The 22863-nt window shown below is 29.5% G+C and overlaps 1 protein-coding gene across 2 annotated transcripts in view; it reads left to right on the plus strand.

The window, feature by feature from the left end:
- Positions 1-20134, plus strand: part of LOC107436168 (glutamate receptor ionotropic, kainate 2) — a 34602-nt gene extending 14468 nt beyond the window's left edge. For both annotated transcript variants that reach the window (XM_043040311.3, XM_043040312.3), the window contains exons 3-15: positions 1527-1778; positions 3324-3526; positions 5955-6008; positions 7720-7881; positions 9011-9166; positions 9736-9840; positions 10727-10819; positions 11452-11655; positions 13172-13533; positions 14766-14964; positions 16376-16598; positions 18272-18543; positions 19965-20134. In XM_043040311.3, the coding sequence (XP_042896245.2) occupies positions 1527-1778; positions 3324-3526; positions 5955-6008; positions 7720-7881; positions 9011-9166; positions 9736-9840; positions 10727-10819; positions 11452-11655; positions 13172-13533; positions 14766-14964; positions 16376-16598; positions 18272-18543; positions 19965-20117 (2438 nt within the window). In that variant the 3' untranslated portion in view covers positions 20118-20134. The remainder of the gene's footprint in view (positions 1-1526; positions 1779-3323; positions 3527-5954; positions 6009-7719; positions 7882-9010; positions 9167-9735; positions 9841-10726; positions 10820-11451; positions 11656-13171; positions 13534-14765; positions 14965-16375; positions 16599-18271; positions 18544-19964) is intronic.
- The last annotated feature ends 2729 nt before the right edge of the window (positions 20135-22863 follow it).

Here is a 22863-nt window from a genome sequence, read left to right on the forward strand (position 1 = left end):
TTCTACGTTTTGTCAAATTTTTGTGGTGCATTGTAATTGAAATAAAAAGGAAATACAAATATCATTGATTGCTTTACCATTAATTGTAAGCTCATGAACTTGTAACCTGATTCATTGATGATTTTTTTCCCTATTCAGTAATTCAGATATTCACTAATGCATATGTTCACTATTTGGCTGATTTATTCATGCTTCAATTCACTGATTTGTTCATATGTTAGTTATGCGTAAATTCACTTATTCATCATGCACTGTAATCCGAATCAAATTACGGTATAAAATACCGGCCCTTTGGATTCATCATTCGTAAAATTCATTTTGACCGTAAACTATTAAACTGCAATTTTAGCAGCAATATTTATTTAATAAGAGTGATTCAGTGATTTTACGGTAACTATTACTGTAAAAATTACGATATATCAGATTTTTTTGTTCCGAAACATGTTTCGGTAAAAATATACTTTATGGTAAAAAGTGTCGGCACCCTGAGTCCCAGAACTTTTTACCGAAATCTAGGTTTTGATTTGCCGATTTATAGAATCACTTTCTTTCGTCTTTCATTCATCTCTTCTTATTTAATTTCTCGCTATTTCAGGAAAATGAGCAAACACTAAGCTGTAAATAATTGCAAATATTAGTAGTACATAATGTTTCGTGAAACAACTGAAAATGCTGACTTATTAGCCCCACTTAAACATCTGAAGATGCTTAAAAGGTCTTATTTTTTAATTCTGTTTTTCTTTTATTTGTAATAAAGTAGACCCTTAGTGTGATGATCACGACCTTCGTTTCGATTTTATGAACATGATTTATTGTGTTTTGACAATGTTTGCATATACCAATACTAAAAATAAATTTAATATGGACAACAAAGGGGCGACTGTTTCGGTACTACAAAAAGGATTCATCATCAGCTCTGAAACACTGCAGCTATCATTCTGCGTCTTGACAATGATGATGTTACTTTCTGATGCAACAAAAAAATTCGTCTATGACTCATACTTAGGTATACTTTGTTTCTACGTTCTTTTGCTACCTGCACAAAGGAAACCCGCTATATGATATGATATGATTATTATTCTATTTTTTGTCGCTTTGTATGATTATTATTCTATTATGCACGGATTAAAGCTAAACTAAACTCAGTGGCACGACAGCCCATGGAGGGCCAAGGCCTACTGTGCCCATCTCAGCTTTCTTGACCTTGGGCTCTGTTGTGCAGGATGCTCAGGTTAGATGGTCAGCCGAACGCGGAACCCCCAGTGTTTAGTTCCCAAGCATGCTTGATACTCATTCATACCCACTGAAGGGATGAAAAGCTGAGTCAACCTTGCCCGGATTAGCTATTGGTTCTCATATTCGATCAATAAAAAAACTCAATCAATCATTAAACTGTGAAATTCAATGGAAAGTATAAAAATGAGTTCAGTCCATCAACAGACTAAAAAAATCAATCATTTAATGTCTAATTTCTATCAATCCCTTCAATTGTTCAATAAATTGACAGTTATAAAATGTTGATTTAGGTTGTTCGCTACTGCATAAAGGAATTGCTGCTTTATTTGGTCCTCAGTCTGATTTGACCAGTATGCATATTCAATCAATCTGTGATGATTTTGAAATACCTCACATCGAAGCCCGATGGGAATATCGGTTCAGGAGAGACCAGCTGTCCATCAACTTATACCCTCATCCAACTGTCATCAGCAGGGCATTTATCAGACTAATCCACATATTAGACTGGCATGACTTTTTCTTACTCTATGAAGATGACACAGGTATGAATGAAATATGTAACTTTATAAGGTGATTAGTTATTTCGTAATTTTTTTTAATCAGAAGATAGTAAAGCTAAATGTTGATTCTTTTGCTCCATTCACTATTTATCTGTAACTGCTTATAGACTTTATCTGTAACTGTGTTATAAGACTAATTCACATATTAGACTGGCATGACTTTTTCTTACTCTATGAAGATACACAGGTAAGAATGAAATATGTAACTTAATTAGGTGATTAGTTATTTCGTAATTTTTTTTAATCAGAAGATAGTAAAGCTAAATGTTGATTCTTTTGCTCCATTCACTATTTATCTGTAACTGCTTATAGACTTTATCTGTAACTGTGTTATAAGACTAATTCACATATTAGACTGGCATGACTTTTTCTTACTCTATGAAGATACACAGGTAAGAATGAAATATGTAACTTAATTAGGTGATTAGTTATTTCGTAATTTTTTTTAATCAGAAGATAGTAAAGCTAAATGTTGATTCTTTTGCTCCATTCACTATTTATCTGTAACTGCTTATAGACTTTATCTGTAACTGTGTTATAAGACTAATTCACATATTAGACTGGCATGACTTTTTCTTACTCTATGAAGATACACAGGTAAGAATGAAATATGTAACTTAATTAGGTGATTAGTTATTTCGTAATTTTTTTTAATCAGAAGATAGTAAAGCTAAATGTTGATTCTTTTGCTCCATTCACTATTTATCTGTAACTGCGTGTAGACTTTATCTGTAACTGTGTTTTAAGACTAATTCACATATTAGACTGGCATGACTTTTTCCTACTCTATGAAGATGACACAGGTAAGAATGAAATATGTAACTTTATTAGGTGATTAGTTGTTTCGTAATTTTTTTAAGTAATAGATGATAAATTATTTAGTGCTCATTCATTTCAAAGTAGGTTAACACACATTTATCCTCATATTCTCGAGTGTTATTGGTTAAAATAATCTAAAAATTAATTACTAATTTGTTAAAAATGCAGTTTCACACTAAAGTATTTATATGATGTCATGAAAATCATTAAGTTATCTATACATATGATAAAACAAAGAATGTGTGTGTGGCTGTATATGTCTGGATATCGGATTGCGAGTATACCATAGGAATAAAAACTGCAGTATTCAACATGAATATTTTAATTAGACTTTTTATAAGGAATTTTTTAAGGTGTATTTCAGATACGTTTTTTGTGTGATTTTTTTGATATATCTGTAGTGTAAAGCATATTTCGTTCACACGAAACGTCCAAAAATTTTAATTTTTAGTTCCATCTTAATTTTCTGATTTTTTTTTCTTCAAAATGAAATCTTCTAATTTTTTACTAGGATTATTATTTTTTTTTTTAGTTTTAAAAAAATAATTTGAGAAACTCACTTTTTCATTAGCTTTTTTACCCCGAAATTATAATTATATTTAATATAATTGTTACATCGTTAATTATAATTATTATTTTATTTTTAATTACTATTTTTAAAGAAATGTCTTTATTATTTTGAAATTTAACTATTTTAAATTTTTTCAGCTATCGTCAGAATGAAGGAAATATTAGAAGAAGGAGAAAAAGAAAATTGGGATATCCATATATTTCAATTTAGTGAATCACTATACCGAGAGAAATTCCAGGAAATAATGGAGTTCCAAAAATCTCGAACAAAACAAGGAATGCCTGACTATAGGATAGTTTTAGATGTCCCAGGAGATAAACTATGGAAAGTTCTTAAAGCAGTAGGTGAAAATCAGCATAATGTTTCATTTTCTTTGATTGAAATAAATAAATAATTGAAAAACCGTTAATATAATTTTCGGTCTAAGATACAGATCATAAATTTTTTTCAGAACAATTTTTTAATTCCTTTATTAAACTTTATAGAAATATATCTTAAGCGTCATTTGGCCAGTCCAGAAATGAATTTCAAGGTCACTTTGCCAGACAGTTGGAATTTAATTGCTTTCTAGCATTATAGATATTATGAATGATGCTTTGCTAACATATGGATTAAAGGAAAAGTATAACTCCGCTGATTGTCACATTTATTCACATGAGATAAGTAAATAAATCTAAAAACTTTATTAATTTTAATAAAATATAAAATATGTACGAAAATAAATCAGACTGCATTGTAAAAATAATATTTAAATTTGTTTAGGATAATAGGATATAAATATAATTTTTCGTACAAGCGAAATTAGATTTTAAATACAGAATAAAACAGTCCTTGAAAATACAGTAATAGAGAAAAATATTAAGACTATATATGGTGCTCTTATTTACTTGTGGAGAAGGTATGATATGAGAAATTCAATTTGGTATTAAATTTGCTGTATTAGTAATATACCTTATTCCCTTCTCAAATTAATAAAGAGCACTTCTTCTCTTTCTTCTTCCATAGCTCTACAGCCTTTTGTGGATCCTGGTTTGTTCCACAACTCTATTCCATGCAGCTCTTTATCTTTCTTCTCCCTCCACCCAGTCGCCTATAACGTCGTTCTCCTATCTTTTCCTTGGCCGGCTTGGTTTTATGATTTAGCACTAACCAGCCAAATTCGTGAAAAACGCAAATAAAAGTTTATGAATACTTTATATATTCTAGTTAAATCTTCGACAATGGAGCAGTGGCCTAGTAATAGTAAACTTGGTTAACGGCGGGGAACTCGGGTTTGAATAGTGCAATGGACGTTTTTTTTTCTTTTCATTCTTTACTTTCCGAATACATTTTTTTAATTTGCAAATAGATAAAATAAAATAAATTTAAATAAAAATTTTTCTTGATAGTTGTATTCTTAAAATTATTTGATGTCTCTTGATATTTAATTTACAGTAATTTAATCATTCAGTAAAATAATAATATGTATCATTAAAACTTATAATAACTAAAAAATTTACTCTGTTATTAATTAAATAGGTATACTATATATTTTATTTCCTGAGCAATAATCTAAAATATAACTGTCAAGAAAAATATTTTTTAAAAAAAATTATTCATTTTTGAAACGTTTTTGAAGTTGATCTGATAAAAAAATATTTCATTAATAATCAAAAATATTTCTTAATTTCTTAAAAATTTAAAAGCTTTACAGTCATATTTAATCATTTTATTAAAAATCGGCAAAAAATTGACAATTAGTGGTTGTTTTTTATTTTTATATACAGCCTTCAGTAGAGCTTCTCAATTTTACTCAATTAAATAAGCCTCTTCTATTATTTCATTGAAAGATTTTATTTTTACTGTAATTTTAATGTTTAACTAGAAAAATATAATAAATGAAATAAAATAATTTATGCTTCAATTAATTTTATATGTAAGAAAAAAAATCTGTAATACAAAAAAAATAATGTAATTCAAATAAAAAAGTTACAGTTTATAATTTAAAAAAGATAGTAAATAAAATAAAATTATATTTAAATTAATACTTTTAGCAAATTAAAATGGATTACTAAGAAAGGTACTGCTTTAAATACATCTTTAAAGCTCATTATTAATATAACAAGTTTCATGGCTAGCTACAGTTCCCAATTCGTGTCCTTTCTTTGTCATATATAATCATATAGTTTACTGATTGTAAAGAAACGGTTCCCAGTAGAACACCGAAGTTAAGCATCACTGACTGCTGTCTGTAAGTAGAAAGGATACCACTTTGATCAGCTTGCGTGAGGACCGAAGGTATCGGTCCTCGTTAAACTGTTCTACCGTAAAGTGCTTAACTTCGCGTGCAGGTCTATCAAAGCAGGGGAGCCATCCCCTCTGCAGAGGTGCAAAATTGCGATGGTGTGTCTTCAGATCATTCTCAGGGATATTTCTCAGACCGTCGCCAACAGCCCATTGTCAAGCTCTAGTGTGACGTAAATAAAGTACTCAACTACCTATCTTTGTTTATATTTGTACAGTGAACTTTTGTGAGACTTTGTGTAAACTATAGAAAAAAATAATAAATGCCAATTTAATAATGTTTATCTTTACATAAGAATTTTTTTTAATAAAATATGATTGCGTATTTTTCTTACAATATTTTCTTAATATTTCAAAATTCTTGATATAAGGAAAAAGATTGTCATTTAAAACTAAAATAAAATCATGTTTACTTTCTTCTGTAATGCATTACCAATTCGTTGTTCTTATTCAATAATTATTAATACCACAATAATTTGTTACAGGCTCAACAAGTTGGCATGATGACTGAATATCAAAATTACATTATTGCATTCCTGGTAAGAAAAGCAACGCAAGTGAATGCTAAATTTTATTTAAATTATAGAGAAAATGAAGGTTAAATGTATGAAATTTTATAGAGATCAATAATTTAAGGCATGATACACATTAATAATAATAATCACGTACGATATTTTCCTTTTAAAATTAAGAGCATTGAACACTATTTCGAGTTTAAAATGTAACCATAAACTTAATACGAGAACAATACCAAAAGTACTGTTTTTTCTGAAATACCAAAATCTGTTTATTTTTCAAAAGTATAAATATATATTTTGAGGGAAGTAATTTTTTTCCTACTTAATTTCCATTTCAGTCTAAATATTTTTGTTGACGTTATGTCAGTTTCTGTATGCGCTTATCATATTATCTCCCTGTAGCTGTCACTAAGCTTCATTTTTTATTTCATCAATCTCCATACTGTTTCTCCTTTGCAGTAATTTTAATGGAACATCATCACACATTCACCATATAGTTCAAACTTATTCCCCATGGCTATCATCTTCTATTACGAGAAGAAGTATGGAGGACAATGCAGGGCCATGGTGGATAGCTGGAAGAAAGTTTCCCTTTAATAAAAATTTCCACTTAAAATTTCCATTTCAAATTTTGCTTTGATGAGAATTTCCATTTTACTTATTTATACTCCTAAATAAAATAAAAATTCCGTTGAGATAGTAAAATTTATAAATATTTTTCGTTAATTTTCTTGTATTTCACTTAACAAAATTAAAATAAGTATTTTTTAAAAGAAAAAGCTCTTGTTATTGCTCTTGAACATTTTTCAGGCTAGAAAAAATTATAACAAAGATTTGTTTTTAAAAAATCATGTTTTCGAATTCATAAAATAAAATTAAAAAAAAGATTTCAGTTAAAGAAAACTGGAAATTTCACAATAAAATAAAATTTTTTTTAAACATATATACTTCAAAAAATATTTCAGTATTAAGAAATAAGAAACAAAATTTCATCATAATTCGCAATGAACCGACACACTCCCTGGCGTGCGTCAGATGTCTTAACCATGTAGCCACAAACGCACATCTTCCAACTGGTTTCTTAATGTCTATTTTAAATGAAATGAAGCTTAGCGGGGTCATATATTGACCCATAGGCCACAGTTACTGTAAATGTTCTATGCTATACTATGTTTTAAACCATGAATTTTAATTAAAGCTTTGTTTTGTTGAAAGAGATGGGAATGTTTTTAAAAAGTAATGAGTAAAAGTACAAGTACTTTAAGCAAAAGTGACGAATAAATAGTAAAAAGTTTTGATTTTAAAAAGTAACAAGTAAAAAGTATAAATACAAGTACAAAACAAAACAAAAGGTAATTTTAAAGTACATTTCAAGGAAATCGAAAATTCAAAATTTAAAATCAAAAATTTCGGGAAAAAATATTTTTTTCAGAAATTTTTTTTAAAAAAAATTCAGAAAAAAGTTACAATTTCTTTGACGTTTCATTTTTGTTACAAACATTTGTACTTTTTCCCAAAAAAGTAACGGAAAAACAAATAAAAGCACTAAATTTAAAAAGTAATCAAGTACAAGTAAAATTACGTACATTTTACTTTTACTTTTACAAGCAACGGAAGTAAAAGTTTTGACATGTATGTTCTTTTCAATAAAAACTTCATAGTTGCTCACATCTCATGTAAGTTATGCTTATATCTTGTTTTAATATTATTAACTTTTCTTGTATTTTTTAAGGATTTGCATACAATCGATTTGAGTGATTTTCAGTATGGTATGACTAACATCACAAGCTTGCGATTGGTTCAGGAGGAATCCCAGGAATTCCACTCTCTTCTGAATGAACTTAACCTTCGATTACTTCTTGTTAGAGACAAAGAGCCATTAAAAACTCTCAAGGTTACACATTAAGTTCAGTAAGAGCATATGATTTAATGTATTTATGATAAATTAAAAATGCAATTTTAAATTTGTAGTATTAATAAGAAAAAAAAGCTAACGACGTTTATACTGTTCACTTTTAAAATAGTCCTTGTAATAAGGTGCGAAAAAACTTTTTGATTCTTTTAAACATTGAAACATATTAAAAGTTTTAACGTTTTTAATATGTGTTTATTTCACTACTGTAATTAAAGAAAGCACAACAGCTGTTGTGTTGCTTTTGATAAAAATGATTCACCAATAATCATAATTTCATCGTTATCAAAACGTGTTAGACTGAATGTACAGTTTAATGACGCAGGAAATCAAATATGGCAGTACTACGCTAAAACAATTGACAGGTTTTGGGTAAATCATTTCATGGGAGCATAATTATCCTTATTACACAATTAAGAGCACAAATGCTTTTACAAGACATACTTACACAAAAAGCATAAAGAATACATCTTTGCACCATTAAAATCATACAAATCTTCTGTTTAACTGAGATAGCTAACTTCCACCTTTGCGTGCTTGATTGTAAACATTTTAAGGTTATAATCCGCCGGTCTTCAAACAGAAGCCAAAATCAGCGAAAATGATATGAATGAAGTAAATGGATGGGAGCTTGGTGTAAGCGTTCTCAATTATTGGTGCTTAAATTTAACCCCACTGTTATTATTAGCTTGAAATAAAGCATTCATTCACACAATTATTTCAACAGCAATTTTTTTTAATCATTACACAGTGGTTTTCAGTGTATAACTCTTAAGCCATAGCAGTAGATTTAGTTGTATACTAAGTATATACATTTTTTATATATATTAGTCTTTATTTCCTAAAAAACAGACCAAAAGTCATGAAACGAGATTAAAAGTATTTGAAATAAGGATTTCAACAACTACAAATTTTATAAATACTACTTTTAGACAATGAAATGGAACTATAAAGTGCAAAGCTAAAGTGAATCACAAATATAGCAACAGGGTATATTTTTGATTTGCTAATTTACATTTATATTTTATATAAAATATACTTTAAAATTGCTTTCTCTATACAAAAAGACTATGAAACTTTTATAAACTTCGATATCCACTTTTTTTTACAGACTGAGACGGTGTTGATGTATGACAGTGTAAAACAACTCGCTATAGCCTTGGATCAAATGGATAATGCAAAGAATATTGCTGTCTTTCCTCCTATATCATGCAGCCTAATGAATAAAGGAACAGACGGAACAACAATATATAACTATATGAAAGATGTAAGTTTTTTTTCTTTTCCGGAAGTAATATTTTAAGACATAATTGAATAAACTAGCGTCTAAAGTTCACTGTATATCTGACATTTAATCCCGAGACAGTGGCAGAGTTGGCGGCTGCCTTTACGATTTTTTAGTCTAAAGAAATTTTGTAAATTAATATGAGACTTTATAAATTAATTACTTAATATTTTGTACATCAATATAAAAATTAACTAACTAATTACAAAATGAAACTTTTACTTTGCTTGGATTAAGTCTATAAATCTATAAAAAATAGAAATGTAAATCATGGTGTAGTTTTTAGAATGTTTTCAAATATTTGCTAAATACATAAAAATTAATAAAAATCAAACAAACTTAAATTTTTTATCTCTTTGATGTTTAAAAAAAAACAATGCGCAAAATGTTCAGATAAAAAGTACTTGAAAGCAAGTTATTAAATTTAAGTGGAGAAAATAATTGCTCGTGTGTGTTTATGATGCATTTTTAGAACAGTCCCAAAATAAGGTGAGTAAGTAGTAATGCCTTAATCATATTTTTTATACTAACTTTACATTTTTCATTTTCAGGGCAAAGCGCAGGGACTGAGTGGTCTAATTGCATTTAATTCAGAAGGATTTCGATCGTATGTAACTTTTGATGTCATGCATTTGAAACAAGATGGATTAAGTAAGGTAAGAAATCTTTTTCAGAAAATTTTTTTCCTTACTCAAATATTAAAAGGAATACTTTATGCATATTTTAGTACATGGGCTTTGCCAAATTTAAGTTTATTTGTATTGTTTGTCTAGTCACTCATTAATTGATGGTACATTAAGTATCTTGTGTGACGATTAGCTTGAATTTAATCAATAAAAATAAGAAAAAATTGAAGTTTTATACAGCAGGCAAATAGTACGAGTTTAATACCATTGTTTATTTCTATAAAGGTTTCACATTTCATTTGTAAGGAGATTATTTTATGAGTAGTATAATATACCGGAAGACCAGGGTAGCCAGATTGGTAGGGTGTTGGGCTCATGTCCAAGAGGTCGTGGCTCGATCTCTGCAGACCGAAGACTCCCCGTGTAGTAAATGGTGACTGGTGCACGTTAAATATGTCGGGTCGCAAAGTCTTCCATGTTCCCATGAACCTCTGGGAATTAGAGATCGATCGTTCTCCTGGTTCAGGTCAAAGTAATGATCTGTGAATGAATGAATGGATGTATGAATGGGCCCTCCCTCTAAATGGGTTGTGAAGCGTGTGGGACTGAAGTCGTATTCTTGGCAATAAATGGCTCCACTGAAGAACAAGAAACGCACCATTTGCCTTAAATTCGCTTGGTTTCGCCAAGCAGGCTTGTTGACATTGGCAAGTCGTGTTAGAAACAGCACAACAACAATATAATTTTCCTTGAACACGCCTGGTAGATCAACATACGGTAAAAACATCTCCTATTTTTAATACACTTGTTAAAATTATGCAAACATTTCTTAAAAGCAATGAAATAGTCTACAAATGCAATAATATTTGTAAAGTCTTGAAAGTAAAATACGTAATTTACATACCTTTATTTTTAGATAGGAACTATATTTCCAGATCAGGAGCCTAACGTGACAACCCCAGAAGGAACGTCTTTAGAGCATTCTCATTTTAGAGTAACAACAATATTGGTGAACATATTTCTTTATCTTAACTATATTTTGATGAATCAACTGCGGACTGCAAAATATTTTTGCAGAAATCAATCAATCACAGGAATCAAACAATGTAAATAAAAATAAATTAATTATTTAATGCAAGTAAAATCATTATGATATTATATTGTGTGTTATATAGAGTAATATTTGACGTTGTTATATCAATAATTGTACAATTACAGAAGTTTATCACATTCAAAAATTATTGAAACTATGACCGTTACAATAAAAATTAAATCGATAATGCTTGAGAATATTATCCTAAAACTGAGTTGGAGTTGTCTTAATAAATATTCAGATCTGTATAACGGCTTATTTATTGAAGTTGAAGATGTTTCAATAAATATTCAAGCTATATAACAGTTTATTTATTGAAGCTGAACTTCTCTCAATAAATATTCAGGGTTATATAACAGTTTATTTATTGAAGTTGAACTTGTCTTAATAAATATTCAGTGTCATATAACGGTTTATTTATTAACGTTAAGAATGTTTCGATAAATATTCAAGCTATATAACAGTTTATTTATTGAAGTTGAACTTATCTCAATAAATATTCTGAACTACATAACAATTTATTTATTGAAAAACAATTATTCTTCTAGACAGATCCTTATGCAATGTATGCAGAATCTTCAAAACAGATGGTTGGTAATGCTCGATTTGAAGGCTACGGCATAGATTTGTTAAATGCTCTGGCAGAAACACTTCATTTTACGTATGATATAAATGTTGTTAGGGACGAGCAATATGGAAGAAAGAATGAAACCGGACACTGGAGTGGTATGATCGGTGAACTAATAAGAGGAGTAAGTGCTTTTTCTTTCTTTCTTTCTTTCTTTCTTTCTTTCTTTCTTTCATTGTCTGTCCAGCATTTTTTTAAAAAAAATTTTGTACTCTTTACATATGAAATAATAAAATCTATACTCTTCACCTGAACTGCCATTGTGAAGAACTGTGGTTTGAGATCCAGTAGCGGATTGAATCCCTACCAGCTTCAGATTGATGAGTACAAGCTAGTCTGGGAAGTAAGCCACATATTGCCCCAATCATGCCGTTTCCCGCAATGATGTGGAACCTTAACCTCCACAACCCCCCTGGCCTACATCGCGCGGATGCTGAATTGCTTTGCTTTCTATTTTTCAGAGCAATTCTAGTAAACGAACGGAGTTGTATTAAATAAGTATTAAATGAGATTGAAATAGGGTTGTATTAAATAAAATAGAAAGGAAATTATGATAACATACAAGGCCCACTTAACAATGGGTATCCACGGCTCACGAATGTGAAGGAAAGCACAGTTATTTAGGAAGAGTTATTGCAAAAGCTGCATAAATATTTCAGTTATTTCTCAACATAAGAGCCCCGAAATTGTAACTCTGCTGATAATCTGGAAAGTTTTTGTTGTCCAGTAGCACAGGAGATTATTGCCAGGGAATGAAGCCAGAACAACACAGCTTTCTTAGTGAAGGAAAAATTGAGTAGTGATGGAATTAACTTTGATTAACAATGTACTTTATTAGGTAGTATGTTCTGATTATGGTAGTTAAATAATTTAAATTAGTATTTAAAACAGACGTAAAACTGCACTTAATGCCTGAATACTCTAGTTATTCGACAAATAGTCAAAATTTTTAGTGACAAAATGGAAATTAAATTTTGCCCACAGTGGCTAGAAATTGATAGAAAGCTGTAATGTCATTAGGTATAGAAGTTAAGTTGAAATTCGAACCTTGAAAGTGGTCGAAAATATGTCAGCAAATTCTGTTTAGCAAAAAAATTTGGTTTGCAATGGTTAAAAAACTACTGAGAACTGTAAGTGAAATTTTAATATTTCTAGCTAGTTGATCAAAATCTCAATCTTCAATAAATTCCATTTTGTGGTTAAGCGGTGATGAAGTTTTGCTAATAGCTGTCAGAAAAACGATTGAAACTTGTATTGTCATGAGCTTCTGAACTCTAGTTGCAATCTAGGCATTCTACCTAATAAAAAAATGGATGTAATTTTCGATTCCAAGAGTTAGCCCCTTAAATATAAAAGCAAGATAAGTAAGTAAAAAGCGTTAAATAAAAGATTTCCATTCATCGCCTTATAAAGCTTATAATAAATTTTAAAGAAATGGTATAGCGTTTTTTTATACACAATAATACTTATAATATCTTATAAGATAACACATATGAGAAAATTTAAACAATACTTTGCCTAAGAGATAACAATTGTAAAAAAATAAATGTTTTTATCAGATTGTTTGACACAATTAATTTCAAACATTGTTAACAATAATAGTTTCATCAAAAAATTCTTGTCTTTACTTTTCTGTTAAGGAAGCGGATATGGCAGTTGCCGACTTGACAATCACTACAACCCGCTTGGAAGCAGTTGATTTCACCCATCCCTTTATGCAAACTGGGATAGGAATTCTCTTCAAGAAGCCCACGCAGAAGGTCCATTCCATGTTTTCGTTTTTGCAACCATTCTCTGGCGAAGTTTGGCTTTTCGTAATGGTGGTTTACATTATTGTCAGCCTAGTCTGCTGCTTGATTGGAAGACTCAGTCCATACGAATGGTCCAATCCACATCCGTGCAGAGACACAGATATGGTGGAAGAAAATGTTTTCAGTCTGCTCAACAGTATGTGGCTAACTATCGGTGCTTTCATGAGACAAGGTTCAGACATTGCTCCAACGTAAGAATTCGTAAATGTTATATTTTCAAAGTCATTGACCATATAGTAATTCAAATATTTGTTCTAAAAACTTCGCACTCATAGTAAAGAATTCAATCTAAATAAGCTAACGACTTCAATGTATTAACTAATAATAAATTTATAATAGTTGCTTATAAATATTTTATAAAGTAGCAGAGTATCAAATTAAAATCCAATTCGAAAAAAAAAATCACTCTCAATTAAAAGAATATTGATAATGATAAGAGTTAAGAAATTAAAGGTTTGCTAAAACCGTGAGACTGACAAAAACAGGGAAAAATGTTAGATATGTATACAAATCGTTCCGTAATGATTGTCCGTAATTAAAAAATAACAATAACTAACCTTATAGAATTTTTGTAACAAATAAAGTAAAAACAATATGAAAAAATGTATCTATTTTTTTTAAAATTAAGAAATATCGAAGCAACTATCGACATCTAACGAATCACAACTGGTTCATGTTATAATTTTCCTTCTACCAATCTTCATTATATTTTTTTTTACAAACCGTCGTTAAGCGGCTGATCCAATTTTGAATTTACGACTGCCAATATTCAAATCCGTTACCTTGCAGTTTTGAATCCGATCCATGATACCTAATCCAGAAGAAGTCCTAGATCAAGTATTGGCAAAATTTTGCCCACGTGGAGGCTTTTAGATACAACTAACCCGCATCTGTGTTACATGGAGAGGAAAACAATGGGATCCTTCCACGGTTAGCCAGAAAACAGGAACTCCAACCCATGATACGTGAACTACTGTGAATATTTTACGTGATCAAGTTGGTCAGCGCGAGCAGGGTGCGGAATTCGTATTAACTATTTGAACACGGGTCACCTCATTGGGAGTCGAGTTCCCTATCCCCTGAACCAACGCGAACCCCCATCGTCACTATAGTGATTCTTCAAAATTCGAAAACGTTTTTTCTTTTTTTTTTTTTTTAGTTTTTTCTTCCCTTAAATATTAATTTTCGGCCCCTTAAGTACAAACTTTTTTGTCTCCATGTTTGACATGGATTGTAAAATTTTATATTATGAGTTATCAATAAAACCCAAAAAAACCTTATACGTTTTGAATTAAAATGCTGCAATGTGTTATTGCGTTAAAACTGAAAATATAATTTTGAGTCATTCTGTAGATTTTAAAGTGCAACATAAACTGTATACCAAAATTTTATATTCAACTTATTATTATATATTTACCATTAGAGCGATGTCTACTCGAGCTATCAAAAGTATTTGGGGATTCTTTTGTCTCATCATGATATCCTCTTACACAGCAAATCTAGCAGCTTTCTTGACAATAGAAAAGTTAGTGTCACCTATCAACAATGTTGAAGATCTTGCAAGTCAAGATAAAATCAAATATGGTTGTTTAAAAAGTGGATCAACGAGAGATTTTTTTCAGGTAATTATTTGTGCGCTCTTTTTTATTAGCAATATAAAATGTTATTTTTAAACTCAGGATATATTTAAAAAAAACTTTTATTCAATTCTTATTAATTAATGGCATTTTACTATAATTTTAATTGTTATAAGTTTAATTGTTATAATATTGTTGTAATTTTAATTGTTATGATATTGTTATAACTTTAATTGTTATAAATTTAACTGTTGTAATTTTCTAAAAATTTAAATTGTTTATCATATTGTTATTATATAATATTTTTACAATATTGTTTAAATACTGTCACAATTTTAATTGTTATATTATTGCTACAATTTAATTCTTGTCTTATTGTTATAATATAATCTTATTACAATATTGTTTTAATATTGTTATAGTATTGATATAATTTCGATTCAAATTTCGCATCTGTTTAGTTCAAAAATTTCGGACACGAAGTTTTTTAAGCATTTAGAAACTAACTTTATACACTTTACCTTTTTAATGAATACTTTGTGATTTATATAAACTTGTACACCATATTTAAAAATAAAGGTGATAAATGTGAAAGAGTGAGCATTTCCGTCCAAAAAATTCAATAATTTTTTAAAAATTAATTAACCTATGTAGTTAATATGAAATCAAAGGCTATTTTTGCAGATTTTTTGAATAATTGCAATTCACACTATCAGTGTATATAGAGTGAGTTTCCTAGCTGTACGTGGGGTCAAAATATGGATTCTATTACTAATATATAAGAATTTTCATTCATGCTGAAAATTTTAAATATAATTAAAATACAGTTTATACATAAAATAACATTAAAAAAATTTCTATTTTTATTTTATTTAAATGGTTTTACTTCTATTTCTAAGACAGTATTACTAACTAGAATGAATATAAACATTAAAATATTGCTTATTTTAGCAAGTTTTCAATGATTTGTTTTACTTGTTAATAAAAAAGTGCTTTATTTGTGAAACTTTTTCTGCAAGTCTGCAAGTTGGAAGTCTTGAGTTTCGCTGCTCAGCTTAATGGTATATAAATATGGATAATTCTGAAATGTTTTTTAATTCTTTCGAAAATAATTGGGGATATTTCTGAATTGGTACTTGCAACAATAGGGTCACCATTTTGTTAGCAAGAACCACCTGAGAAAGGAAACGTGCTAGTTCTGTTTCGCGTACAAACGAAAGGTACGTTTTGTTGCACGTGATAAAGAAAAAAAATGGCTCACTCGAAGCGCTTACGTTCGTTTGCAACCATCTCCGAGCAATCCACTATGTGAATTGGTTTCTACTACAACAACCGGGCACAGACTTAAGGCCAAATTAACATTCTCATTTGACGCGCGCAGGTACCGATATAGAAGCAGTATAACCTAACAATATTTAATCTGAAGAAATGTTCGTTATGATATTTTTCTTTTCAGAACTCAGACTTACCAATCTATCAACATATGAACAGATACATGAGAGAACATCCAGAAGTATATGTGGAGAGTAATGAATTGGGTATTCAAAGAGTTGCGCAAGGAAACTATGCATATTTAATGGAGATTACCTCCATCGAATACAAAACAGAAAGAATATGCAATCTCACAAGAATCGGAACACCTTTGGATTCAAAAGGATATGGAATTGCTGTTCAAAAAGGTAATTCTTCAATGCCGTTGTTCTTTATAACCCTACCAACTAGGGGCCTCCTGTTTGCTGCCGCTCACCAACCCCCTTCTCATTATTTGCTGTTTCATAGCATAAAATAATTTCTTTTCAACCCTTTTGAAGGCCGTGGTAAGTATACTTAAAACCACGTTTTACAACTTTTAATTTAGGTTGTAACTGTAATTTAATATTTTTACTTACCAAATATGTTGTTATATTAAATGTAATTTGTGCAGGGGTCACGAAGTTCATGAACTTTATAGATAAGTTCTTAATAATTTAATGTAATTAACAGTAATTTATAATAGTATATTAATGTAATTTGTTCCAAAAGCAATAATTGAGAAATGATTTGCAGGATACCGATTTAACTGAGTTTATCTTAAAATATAGCTTAATAAGATAATATCATGGAATTACGTTTTAATTTTTTCGCTTGAAAAAAACCCTATTTTTCGCTATGATTACTGGATATAATGAAATAGCTTGAATTTGTTTCTTTATTAATCATTGTTATTGAATTAATAGATTGTAATCAGATGTGAATTATTAATTATTATCGCTAATGTTATACTGAAAAGAGAGACTGTGAGATTTGTGTTATAATTAGGAGCTTCCTGGAGTAAATACTTCTGAAAATGCTCATTTTTAAAGAAAGCCTTTTTTTAATTGAGTTACAGTCATTTTAAAGACGGCATATTCTAAAAGACAAAATTTTCTATCAGAAAGCTTCAAAAATATCCACAGTCAAATAGCCTAAGTCTTTGTGTTCTTACAGAATTCGTCTTTAAGAATGATCTTCTTGAAGAAAGCTCATCTTTCTGACTATTTCATATCCTTGTTAAAAAATTCATATCTACTTTTAAAAATTCATATCTATTTAAAGACTTCATATCATTTCTTAAGAACGTATATTTTTCTATCTTTTGATGATCTTTTTAAAGAATATTTATCTTTATAAGGGATGGATATCTTGTTAATGAATATATCTTTTTGAAATATAAATTTAACTTCTTTTAAGACTTTGCAATCGTAAAGAATGTTTATTTAAGAATGATCTTTTTGAAGAAAACTTATCTTTTTAAAGAATTCAAATTTGCTTAAATAATTCATATTGTTTTTTCTTTTTAAAAAGATGCATATCTTTCTATCTCTATATTTTCTATATTTTCTATATTTTCAAAGAAAACTCATCTTTATAAGAAATGGATATATTGTTAACGAATATACTTTTTCTTGAGGAATATATTTTTTAATGAAAACCTTTACTTAGAGAAGGCATATTCTGAAGAATTTAGTTGAAAATGTATTTTTTTAACAAAACATTTTCTTATAAAGCCCTTTTATCGAATGTATTTTCTAAAGAAAGTATTCTTTAAAAAAAAAGAATTAAAAAAAAATTATACATTACTATTTTTATTTCATCAAAGGTATTTTAAAAAAAAGTAGCTTTTTTCAACTTCTTAAAGAAGGAAAAACTTTCAAATCAAAAGGAATTGTTTAACCTCCAGTTAAATGTTATGCCAAATGCTGCACTGCATGCCATATTTATGGAATGCGGTGCATAACTTCTTGTTAATCCATTTTCTCCAAATATTTCTAATAAACATCATATTTTCTAAAATAATGATGTTAAAGGATTGAATTAATTTGGGTTTTAACAGGTAACCTAAAATTGAGTAATTGGTTATCATCGGGCATACTGAAACTCCAGGAAGAAGGTGAGCTTCATCTTATTAAAGAGCGCTGGTGGAAGCAGAAAAAAGGAGGTGGTCAGTGCTCTGGAGTGTCTAAATCCTCTGGAAGTGCAAATGAACTTGGATTAGGGAATGTAGGAGGTGTTTTCGTGGTCATTCTTCTAGGACTTGGTCTGTCTGCCTGTATAGGAGTCATCGAATTTATCTGGTATCAAAGAAAAGTGCACAAGGATATACAAGTGTGTACATTTTTATTTTTCTTATATGGTGAAAACGGTAGAATTAACCACTTAATACACAGTACTGGAAAAAATATTTACACCTGATACTTGTAATTCTGTTGACAATTACAAAGAGTTTTGTATCAGTACTGTAGATTCTTTTATAAAACATAAATACAATTTAAATCAAGCACATTTGCATTTATTACAACTGTTCACGTCAATAATTTAGATCTCAAGATGTATTTAATATAGCGCAATAGATAAAGGGCAATTCCATATGTGACGAAATGACATTTTGACTTGCAAAATAACAATTAATTGAAGTTTCTATGTATCTAATTTCAAATAAAAAATTTTTTTATCACGCATATCATTATTATTGGCATAATGCGCTTCATAAACTAAAAAAGCAGGATTTTCTATCTTTTTTACTTTTAATTTTACGAACTTTTTATTTGCGTGACGGAATGACATTTTGGCAACCAAGCTTTTGGCATGCCGCTTAGAACTGGTAGTTTCTGCGAATTTTGCAGCTATTATTTTTCTGAACTATTTTATACTTTTAGTATAATGTGTAAGCAATGTAAAATGTGAATTTGGAAAATTAACCTCAGGTTGGCTAGCAGTTATTAACATCTATTTGCTGTGACGGAATGACAAAAAGTTTAGTAGAAGAAAGCCCTAATTTAAAAAATGTTTTATTAATATGTAAATGATAAACAGAATGTAACAGATAAACAGGATTAATATTTATGTAAGAATTAGTAAAAATTTCAACATTTTTAAAATTAGGTTCTCTTTGAAGAGGTTTTATATCTAACTTGCCAATGTCACATCTTATCTTCGTTCTCAGTAATTTTTTGCATTATTAAGACATGTGACGGAATGACGTGAAAGAAGTTACTTTATTTTATATATTAAACTTAAAATGTTTAAAATTTTGTTCTATATGCATATTCTTATCAAAATATTGCAAAAGAAAGATACATTTCGTTTATTTTGAAAGTATTTTTCAAGAAAACAATTTGAGCACAAATGTGAACAATTCACTTGTCAGCCATGTGATTACTTTAGAATGCTGTCAGATTAAAAAAATTTAAAATTATCAAAAATGAAACGACAATATGTAGACTTTGGCTATTTTTGAATATATTTTTAAAATTAAAATATGCAATTCATAAAAAAAAAATTTCACTTAAAAGTTGACACTTCCGTGGAATTGCCCTAAAGTTATTTTTTTTTAGCTTGGACTCTGGGAATTTTAAAACAAGTTTAATACTTAATCGTAATATTGTATTTTATTTTATATTTAACTTTCTTCTATGTTCACTTTTTTCTATGGTTCAAAAGAAGATAAAAAATTACCGTCATTAATAAACATAAAGTCAATAATTTGTCTATGTATTTTCCTTTAAGTTTTCTTTTTTTCCCCACAGGTATCAATGTTCAATTTGCTGATAAAGGAAGTGAAATATGCAATTACCTGTGGAAGTTCAACGAAGCCTGCACCAAAGTTGAAAAGTAGATACAAAATCAAAACTGATGAAGAACGGCCCAAAGCATTAAAATCTAATGCACCATTTAAATAAATTAAGTTTTCAAAAAATTATTGGTTTTATTTTCTATTAAATTTTCATAAACACCTACTTATTACATTTTAACTTATTAAGTTTTTGGATAATGCCTAAAGGAATTAAAATATGTTTTTGGTAAAATTTACCATGGGAGCCAGGCTTATGGGAAATTTACCAGGCTTATGGTACCAAAATCCCTGGTTCTCTTTACCGAAACACTTCGGTAATGAGTAAGCGATTTGATATCGACATGAGCAAATAAGTTTTTGATGCATGCAGTTAATTCCAAAGATAAGTGAAAAAACGTAAGAAGTAAAGCAACATAAAGGGTAACAAGGTAACATAACAACATTAAGGGTCTTAGTTATCATTTCCTCTAAAGGTCTTTGGATATTTAACACTGAAAAATTTTTAAGAATGTCTCGGCATAGGCTTGTTGAGAAGGCCAAGGCCCATCCTGGGCTGTCGTGCCAATGAGAAGAAGAAGAATATGGTAAAAAGTAATGGCGCCATGAGTGCAGCCTCGGAAAAAATCCCTTATACCATGATTTTTTTTTTAATTACAGTGCCTCAGGAATTTTAAAATAAAAATTAATGTAGTACCAAACTTTTCAGAGAAATATTTATTTAATAACAGTGGTTCAGTAATTTTAAAGTAAATAGGAATGTAATGTTGTTGTTGTCTTGTCCAAGTAGTGCAGAGAAATCAAATAGCACCGAAGGCGTCGAAGATTAGCCAGAGTAGAGGGACAATTAAAAATATAACCTGGGGAAAGTTGGACTTCAGGACAGTGAGGACAAGTATTGTAATGTCTTTGGCCATCAAGGGATATTTTCATTCCTAGAAAGTGTCATGTGCGTAGTCAGGTTATGGTAGTTGAAATTACCCTGTTGCAATTAAGCTCTGGGATCAAATTTTTCTTATGTGGTTGGGAGGTGAATTTATGACTGGTTACTGGGTATCAGCACCAGTGAGGGTTAGGCTATTGGAAAGTTAAGGGTAGAATCGGGCTTATTTGGATAGGTTTTCGTCTTACATATTGCCGAAGATGTGAGCCAATATCCATTAAAAAATGCTCTTTGGGCTGAAACGATTCTATTTACAAGGACAAATACTTCTTGGGTCAGCTGGAAGTAACCCAGCAAGATCGCCTACTGCATCAGCAATATTGTTGGTTATTGCATCAGAATCAGTAAGGATTAGGCTATTGGAGAGTTTTGGGCTTCTTTAGTTAAGTTATCAGCCTGCTTACTACCAAAAATGTCTACATAGGTCTATATCCATAGCAAAATGCATGCTCTTTGGGCTGCAACTATTCTGTTTACAGGGACAAATATTTCTTGGGTCAACGGGGAGTTATCAGGACCTCCTAAGTTGCACTTTCCATGGAAATGAGATTAGCCAGAGCCATAAAAGTTTGACTTCTGCCTGTTGGTCCACGGAAGATATTTTATTTCTTTTCTATCACCCAAAGGAAGATCAGATGGACACATTCTCCTATCTGCCACCTGGGAATGCTACCTGTAGGGGTTACAGGTTTCCCCGAAAGAAGAAATATAAAAATTATTGTTTATCAGATATTTTGTTTCATAAAAATTTGCGGTAAAATATATTTTCTGATTAAATGTACTTTTAGATTGAGTTCCAGCATTTTTTGCCGTAATTTGATCAAGAATTGTTTGTTGTAGATGGTCTTTCAAAATATGCATTATCAAAATATGCTTTTGCTGTATGAATATCTCTCATTGCATCAAAAATTATTCCGTGATGACATTTTTGTTTCATTTGCATATAATGGACTCATGTTTTGAGTTCCTGAAATGTCTCTTGCATTTTTACAGTTTTAAACGTATAACTTATTTCTGTTGTAGCTTTTAAATAAATCTTCCCTTGGCATGGAAAGGAAGTATTAGCTTTCAACCAAAACTTGAGTTATCTAACAAATATTAGTTATCTGAACGGCAAAGCTCATAACCAAGTGTCAAATGACTACAATGAGAAAAAAGTATGGTCAAAACTAACAAAATATAGTTACATTTACCGTGTTTCTGACTCTATGGGAACACCAAAAATCTCGATAATTTATACCGAAGTGTTTTGATAATGATTTTGATAAAACTAACAATGAAATCTAATTTTATAATATGTGATAAAATTTGGTAATTGTGGTAAAATTTAATACTTTAATCATGATATTTTAGAGCATTGCATAAAAACCATTTATCTGGTTAAATTTATTCCCCAATTTTATATTTTTTACTTAATGTATGGCAATATAAAATATAATTTTTAAAACCATAATCTCCGGTGATTCGCTACCATATGAACGAAACAATTACCAAATGAATGGTTTAAAAACCGTATATTTTAGTTTTATTGAACATAATTATGTTTTTTTTTTCTTTTTTTTTTAAGCCAGGAATGTCATTACATACAGTTTGGTAGTTTATCAGAATTTATTCTCCATGTACCAAATATTTAAATTTATTCTTATCGTTTCAGAACATAATTTATTTTGCTAGCGGTTACACATTATGTGTTTTTTTTGTATTGGAATTGTTTCCATTATTTTCTATTAAATTTATTCTAAATTAATGATGAGTTACATTTTCAAATTGTGCAGGACAGCGTTTTTGTGACAATCTCAACTTTTATGTTCTTTAGAGCAAATGTTAAAAACTTGTTACATTTCTTAACTTGCAGCTGTTGTTAGGTTGTAAAATTTCAAAAATGCATCTTACCGAATTTTTTATTGAATTA

The sequence above is a fragment of the Parasteatoda tepidariorum genome, chromosome 8 (assembly GCF_982258835.1).
Source record: "Parasteatoda tepidariorum strain Cologne lab strain chromosome 8, Ptep-v5.0, whole genome shotgun sequence".
Classification (NCBI taxonomy): domain Eukaryota; kingdom Metazoa; phylum Arthropoda; class Arachnida; order Araneae; family Theridiidae; genus Parasteatoda; species Parasteatoda tepidariorum.